The sequence below is a fragment of the Triticum aestivum genome, chromosome 7B, assembly GCF_018294505.1.
Source record: "Triticum aestivum cultivar Chinese Spring chromosome 7B, IWGSC CS RefSeq v2.1, whole genome shotgun sequence".
In the NCBI taxonomy this organism is placed as follows: Eukaryota; Viridiplantae; Streptophyta; class Magnoliopsida; order Poales; family Poaceae; genus Triticum; species Triticum aestivum.
In genome coordinates, this window is record NC_057813.1 from 483,783,163 (window position 1) to 483,791,293 (window position 8,131).

The window sequence follows — 8,131 nt, forward strand, 5'->3', positions numbered from 1 at the left end:
TGGGTCCTTTGCACTACTTCCTCGGTGTCGAGGTGGTGCGCCGTCCAGATGGCTTCTTCCTTCATCAGCGGAAGTACACTCACGAGCTCCTGGAGCGCGTCGGCATGCTTAACTGCAAGCCCGCCACTACGCCTGTTGATACGAAGGCCAAGCTTTCTGCCACGGATGGTTATCCTGCTTTGGATGATGCTTTCTATCGGTCTATCGTTGGTGCTCTCCAGTACCTCACTCTGACTCGACCGGAGATCCAGTATGCCGTGCAGAAGGTGTGTCTTCATATGCATGCACCTCGAGACGTTCACTGGGCTGCCGTCAAGCGGATTCTCCGCTATATCTGTGGCACTATGGATCTTGGCGTCATGCTTCACGCCTCCGCCGACACCGTCCTTACAGCCTACTCCGATGTAGACTGGGCAGGCTGCCCTGACACTCATCGCTCCACTTCGGGCTATTGTGTCTACCTTGGACCCTCACTTATCTCGTGGTCATCCAAGCGGCAGCCTACGGTCTCTCGTTCCAGTGCTGAGGCTGAGTACCGTGTGGTGGCCAACGCTGTCGCCGAGTGTTCATGGCTTCGCCAGCTACTTCAGGAGCTCTCTTCCCTATTGACCGTGCCACGGTGGTTTACTGCGACAATGTCTCGACGGTCTACCTCTCCGCTAACCCGGTGCATCATCGACGGACCAAGCATATTGAGTTGGATATCCATTTTGTTCGGGAACAGGTGGCTCTTAGCCATATTCGTGTTTTACACGTCCCTACTTCCCAACAATTTGCAGATATCATGACCAAGGGCTTGCCTAAGGCGTCATTTGAGGAGTTTCGGTCCAGTCTTTGCGTCAGCCGCGGTGCCACTTCGACTGCGGGGGGTGTTGAGTATATGTGTTGTGCATATTTGTGTATTGGGCCCACCTCCTAGTTTCCTTATATAATTGAGGTCGTGGCCTACTTTTGTACATCATATATATGTGCGTTTGCACCTGAGGAATACAACACGTAATTCCCACAACATACACTGGGCTTTGTGTGTTTTTTGTCTGAGTTGGAGATGCATGGTAAAAAAAGGGAAAAACAAACAAACAGTTAAGGCAACAGATAGAGCGGGTTGTTTTTTGGATGAGGTGGACTGATGTCATACTTAGATGTGAGATAGTTATCTCACATCTAGATGATCCCTAAACACACTCAGCTTCGAGTAAATTATACGTCACCAAAAAGTGTCATAAAAACCTCCAACCCCAACAGTTGATGTAAATAGGCACTAGGGCACTAGTGCTCCGATAAGTGATTTAAACTTGGAATGACTAGATCATTTCAAAAAATACCAAGTTCATTTGAAACTAACATAGTTCATACTACAAACTAGATCATATCTACTTCACCATCACCCTAGACATAAAACTACTCGTTGGACGCCGAATTGCTCATGAACTAGGCCCAGAATGAGGTTTATAAAAAAAACTAGGCCCAAAATGAGTCTGAGTTGGGATCGTTAGAGTCGTGGAGCTCCTCCTCCCCCTCACCGGCCTTGATGGGAATCACTATCGAGGGGCCAGCCTCGTCCTCCTTCTTCGCTTGCTTCTTCTTGAGGTCATGCTTCCAATGGAACTTCAACTCGTTCTGAACTTATTGGCGATTCTCTCGTGCTAACCTCGCCATCGCCACTTCATCACTCTCGCCAGGAGCAATGTGGATCGCCGACTTCTTCTTCTCTTCGATCAACCGTTTGCTAAAAAGCTATACATTTGTCTTTTTGTGTAGCTCTCATTTTAACGTATTTCAATACGAAAATTTACATGTAAATTATGTCTCTAGGTATGTGTATTTTTTAAGAATTATTTGAAGGTGAAATATTTGAATTTTGAAGGTTCAAATCAAGGCCTACATGGAGCTCTGTGCCCCTTTGGCATTTTCGACTCTCAGTACCAATATGCAGATTTGATAATATATGTATGCGTTAGTGAAACATCATAAAATTATTTTTCATGAAAAATAATGCCATGATTTTTTTGTTAATTAGCGAGATGGAGAAAGTTTGAGTACTACATAATTTATCGTATTCCTCATGATGAAACTCCCCTGAGTAGAATAGACTACCCAGCCGTTTTTAAATAGCTACCACTATTAGCAATTACCATACATTTCACACATTTCTGTAAATGTAAACCTCTTTCCTATCATTCAACGGGTTACATTAATGATCTCCCGGATATCTCCACAACAAATGTGTGCAATCAAAGCTACAAATCAAAATGTGCTTATAAGAATTGAGTTCATTCCTTGTGATCTCTGCCCTTCTTTCTCTTCCATTTGAGATATATTTGGAGAGAGAGGCCAGAAAAGACCATCACGACACTTCCCCATTGCTCCATGGACAGTGGGTTACCACTGATAACTGATGAGATGACGATGCTCATGAACTTGCGGGTGGTGGTGATGGTAGTGTTAGTAAGAGAGCCGAATCTGCTGATGGTTAGGAAGATGAAATTCTGACCCACAGCGCCGCATAGGCAGAACATGAGAATGTCCCATGCTACCTCTGGGTTCTCGCGGCAAAAACTCACCGCCTCAAAACCGTTTGCATATGGCCAGTTACTGAACAGCAATGGCGCCACAAACATAATTACAGTATTGTATATGGTTCCCCAGAGGTTCATGCCAAGCATTATATCCCAAGGGTTAGTCTTGGGGTACCTGCAATGATACGATATTACTTTCCATTCAGAAAGAATATAACACAATTTTGCTTTGAAGTGGAACTGATAGATATCTTTACCTGGACTTTATCAAATCTTGGGTCGAATTAGTGTAGCCATCAAAAGCTAAGTTGAGGAAGCACAACCCGTAGCCAAGAGGAGCATTAGGGTTAGCAAGCTTCTTGATAGTCTTCGAGCTTGTCTGATTCAGTAAAAACAAACAAAAACTTCAGAAGTGGCTTTAAGTACAATTATTTGGATGTGTCTTTTCTTTCTCAGGGTCTACGTAAAAGCTAGCTAAGCGTAGTCAATACTTCATCATTAAAAAACGTATGGAATGACGTAAATTATTTTTTCTTGGTTTAAAACTATAGATCAGACAAAAAGTTTTAATGGTTTCAGGAGCATCATCAAAGGCATGCAAAGCTCATTGCTGGTTTGTTGATTAAAATGTGAAAATAAAGAATTCCTTACCTTCAACAATGCAAAGGATGAGACGCCCCCGGCAACAAGGAAGGTGCAAAAGTACTCTGGAAGTGTATACTTAACACCATAGAGTATAGTTCCCATCAACATAACTGTGCATAATGAATCAACAGTTAGAAAGACCAGTACAAAGCTGTCCAGCTAAGAAGCATGAAAGGTTAATCATCACTCAAAAGACTTAACGCAGATTGCTCAGTAAGACAGTTATTTATGTGATATCAACTATGCATGGCTTGAGATTGGAAATGTAAACAATGCACACAAGGATTTCAAGTTGTGCAGGGCATACTGATAGGCTGAAACAATAACATGGTGGCAAAATGGAATAAAATGCTCCTTATACAAAATGACCCACTCCCCACACATGCTTGATTGAAAAATAGAACTGAAGTTCCAAAAGTTTCAGTACTGTACAGAGATTTGTCTGCGAGTCTACTTTAGTCATTTTTGGACAATTTCATGAACAAAAATAACACCCTAGCTCGTTTTTGGTGGCTGCATATACTTGAGAGTTAGTGGGCATAGCAATAGTAGTTCATGTATAAATTCCTCTAGATTGGAGACAATGAACCAGAATAACCTTGAGATCCTATTTGTTTGTTTTGAGCCCTAGTTAATAATAGTGATGAGATGCACAGTTTTTGGACATTCGTAGAAAGGTGTACTTCACTTTACTCAGTAACTGATGAGGTGAACTGGCGTACCAATCACTCTAAGAACAACCATTATATGCAGCATTCATATGAGAAGTGTAGATAAAAACTGCATTGTATGCATGCATCTACGCAAAACTCACCTGGAATCATCTTAGAAGATTTTGCCAAGACCTGTTACAGACAAAAAATAGTTCAAGATCCTTGATCTCCAGTAGTTTTGTGCATCATTGAAAAAAACCAGCAATATTTCGTCCATTTGAAGTGCATCTTTGGTATTTAACTAAATCATCAAATTCAAATTCCACACAAGATTGAGATACGAAGCAGGCGTGTTACCACTTTTCTAATAGTTAGGCATAGTGTAATGTCATGCACTCTCGCGTATAGGATTAAACATGGGTTGAAAAGCATCAGCATACCCAATATTGTACATAAATGTGATATCCAGTGGTAACTAGGTATCCCTTCTAGGATGGTAAGCCCATACTGCTGCCTTAAAAACTCCAATCACCCATTGGCCAATTTCTTAGCACAGTTAACTAACTCAAGACTAGAACATTTCTACTCCATAACCACCACTTACTACATTAACGGTTAACCCAATCAACACCTAATTGCAAATGCAACATCCGAAGAAAATTCTGTACACCGAAGACGCGAAGGACGGCAAAAGCGGCTGGATCCAAACCTGAGCCGGGTAGCTGATGTACTTGAGCGCCTCGATCCCCATGGTCGGGCCGATGGTGTTGGTGATGCTGACGCCCCAGTACTTGAGAAGCGGCGCCCGCCCGGCAGGACTGCTACCACCCGACCACAGCTTGATCACTGCAGGAACCGACCAAAGTCACGACCCCTTCACACGCAATCACCATCCAAGAGCAGCGAAACCGCGGCCGCATTCGGCGAGAAATGCAAAAGAGCAGTTCGGGGGTGCTCACTTATGAAGGACCAGACGAAGCAGACGACGTTCTGCGCGAAGTTGAGGAACGCGAGGTGATCGAACCGCCGCTCCTCCGGCCCGAATCGCTTCGTCGATCTGAGTCGAGGGGGAAAAGCAGAGAACCCGGCGAACTCAGCCACGTTTATCTCTGTCGGGAGCCAACACCATTGGGAATGGGGGGAGGGAGAGGGTGCTTACAGCGTCTCCTGGAGGATCCCCTGGGTGATGTAGGACGACCAGATCCCGCCGACGCAGAAGGCGAGCACGGCCACGCGCGAAGCCAGGCTGCCGCCGCCGTCGACGCGGGGAGGGCCTCGGACCCCGCCTCCGCGGCCCTGGCCCTTCCGCGCGGACACCATGGCGCGTTCGTTTGTGCGGTTGTGTTCGCCGGCGAGGGGGATCGGTCGCAGGCTCCCGGGGGTCAGAGGAGGCGAGTGTTATAGCAGTTGGGCGTAACCGCGGAAAAGGAGAGCGCGCGTCAGAGGAGTGACGTGGCGTGGCGTGGTTGGCCGGGAGGTGCCAGCGGGGACGCCGCATTGGCTGGGTTGGCGTGGAAGGACCGGTCCGAGTCTCCGAGGCTCCGTGCGGCTGAGCTCAACTCTTCTCGACTTTTCTTCTGATCGCAGTTTTTTTAGGGATCTTAACCCAAACGAGGACACACCGAGAGCATCTTCGACCGCCACTCAACATGCAGCGCGCTAGAAAATTGTTTGCAGCATGCTGATCGTGAGTTTTTCATGGCGGAAGCGCTTGCTCCAGCGGCTGCTGAAAAGTTTAGAAGCTGTTTGATTCCCAGCCTAAGGTTGCCACGCTTAACCTTAGTCATGCCACAACATCATGTATTCGGTTCATTGCCGTATTTGTGGCTTGCCACATTTTTCTAGTTATATGACACACATGTCATAGGCTCATTTTTTTGCCAAATCTTGTCACACTTGTGGTGCCTATTTTGTTAGCCACATTTTTTATGGCAGCCACAGTTTGCCTAAGATTAGTTGTGGCAAAGTTAGTCATGAACCAAACAGGCCTCGTGCGTGAGCCGCTCTAACAGTCACTGCAAAAAAACTATGCGTGCCCACTCGCACAAACAACATATGCACTCCAAACACAACCAAAAAGATCAAATACAAAAAAAATCAACAATAAAAAGTTCAATTTTATTATTACAACTCAAACAAATAGTTTATCTTGTAATAGAACAAATAGCTCAACAATACAACATCAAACATACAAATCATGACGCTATTTGTCGGCCATTCCATGCCCACCACTCCTCGATGAGATCCTTCTGAAGATCATCATGCGTTTCGTCACGTCGAAGTGGCATGATAAGAGGCAACAAAACAGGCCACCCTAGCAGCCCTCCGTCGCACTCGCACAGGATGTCCCAAGAGCTCATACTGAGAGTAGCCATAGTTGTCTGTATGACCATTTGCTACAAACTGCACCGGTGATAGTTCACCATTTGCAATCTTATTCATCAGTGATGACCGATTAACAACGTGCATGTCATTCAAAGATTCAGGCATTCCAAAAAAAGCATGCCAAATTCAAGTCTCTTGATCGGCCACCGCTTCAAGGATTATAGTGGAACCCTTTTTTTGGCCGTGGAATTGCCCATGCCATGCCTTGGAACAGTTCTTTCAACTCCAATGCATGCAATCTATTGAGCCAAGCATACCTGGGAACCCATGAGCTTTGTTCATCTCCAAAAGCCTTGCGGCGTCTTCAGCATTGGGAGATCTCAAATACTCCGGACCAAAGACTTGCACAATTTCGACTGTGAAGCGCTTGACACACATGATGGCTTGACTCTCACCCATGGCCAAGTGGTCATCAACTAGATTAACCGAAATACCGTATGCCAACATACGCAAAGCGGCTGTCACCTTCTGAAAGGTGCTATGCCCGAGCTCTCCGGCGTCATTCCTCCTTTGCTGAAAAAACCGATCATGGCTCGCTAGTTTCTCTGCAATGCGCCTGAACAACTCGGTGCTCATCCTAAAACCGGCGTCGGAAGTATGACTCGGGGTACCCGGGATTATCCACAAAGTAATGCCTCATCAATCTGTTATGGGCATCGATCATATCCCTCCAAATTTTCTGCCGGCCCATAACCGAACCACCGTGCTTCGGTTCTTTATGGATGTGCATAGCTAGGATCATTGCAAGATCCTCCTCCTCTTAAATATCAAATTCTTCTTTGGGAGAATCATATGACGAACTCATCTAAAATGTTCAATTTAAACCAGGCTATAAAAACTACAAACAACATGCACCAAATTCATGTAAAAATGTGAAGTTCAAGCAATACATACATTGCAAGCGTTTTGTCGAACACCTTGTGGGCGCCGAGCGGCAGTGGGCGGTCAGGCGCTGTTCGTCGGAAGAATGGCGCGCGCGAAGGGCGGCGGCGACTGGAGGGAGACGGAGGAAGCAGCGGCGGCGCGGGGATAGGTCTGGGAAGCGCCGGAATGGTCGTCGGAACAAATGAGGTGGTGCGGGCGGCGGCGCCAGCACCTGGGTCGGGGTAGTGGTAGTCGCGAGCGGGCGCTCGAGTATGCAGCGCGCGGGAGCGGGTGCGGCAAATAAACGGTGCGCGATCGCATTTCGCACCGTGTGCTAAACTTTTTATGTCGCGTGCGCGGTTATTGCACCTCCGCTGGAGCTCACAGAGCGGTTGCGCGCGCGTAAAAATCCCAAAATTTCCAGCGCGGCTGTTGGAGATGCTCTGACCAAATATGTGTAAACACAATTCGAAAAAGAACAGAAGAGGTTGCGTAAACACGATGCGGACAAATCTACTGATTTTTTAGCATAAACACGACGCCGACAAATCTATTGTTTTTTCAGACTCCATTTTCAAGGATTTGGTAATAGGTAGTGCTGATTATAAACTGACGTTTTTCTTAAACACAGTACAAACACGAACTTTTAAGGACGTACATGTACATTCACCCATTTAAATGTAGAAACGTACCCCCTCCGTAAAAAAATGTGAGTGTTTAGATCACTATAAAATAGTAATCTAATTATATATTTCTTTACAGGGTAATGCTACTGGGTAGAGTTCAAATTTCAACAAGTGTTCCATCCTGCTCGGTGAGTCATGTCCATTGTCTGTTAAGGAGGAAGTTCGGAACCTGCTGAATGTGTCTAGCTTGTTTTCTGAGGAGAAGCACTTGGGCCTCCCTACACCAGATGGTCGCATGTCCAAGGAAAGTTCCAAAACCTCCAGATGAGCTTAACCAAATGCCTTATTCAGTGGGGAGATGGCCACCTAGCACAACCAGAAAGGGAAACACTCATCAAGTCAATGGCTCAAGCTTTGCCAACTTACATAATGGGGGTGT

At 45.9% G+C, this 8,131-nt stretch overlaps 1 protein-coding gene across 1 annotated transcript; it reads right to left on the bottom strand.

The window, feature by feature from the left end:
- Positions 1-2,066: 2,066 nt before the first annotated feature.
- Positions 2,067-5,184, bottom strand: LOC123157413 (UDP-galactose/UDP-glucose transporter 3; the record flags this gene model as incomplete). Its single annotated transcript, XM_044575689.1, is given in 7 exon segments — positions 2,067-2,694; positions 2,777-2,898; positions 3,171-3,274; positions 3,979-4,009; positions 4,527-4,663; positions 4,777-4,874; positions 4,977-5,184. Coding segments are annotated over 7 exon segments (1,074 nt in total). The 3' UTR covers positions 2,067-2,273.
- Positions 5,185-8,131: the final 2,947 nt, after the last annotated feature.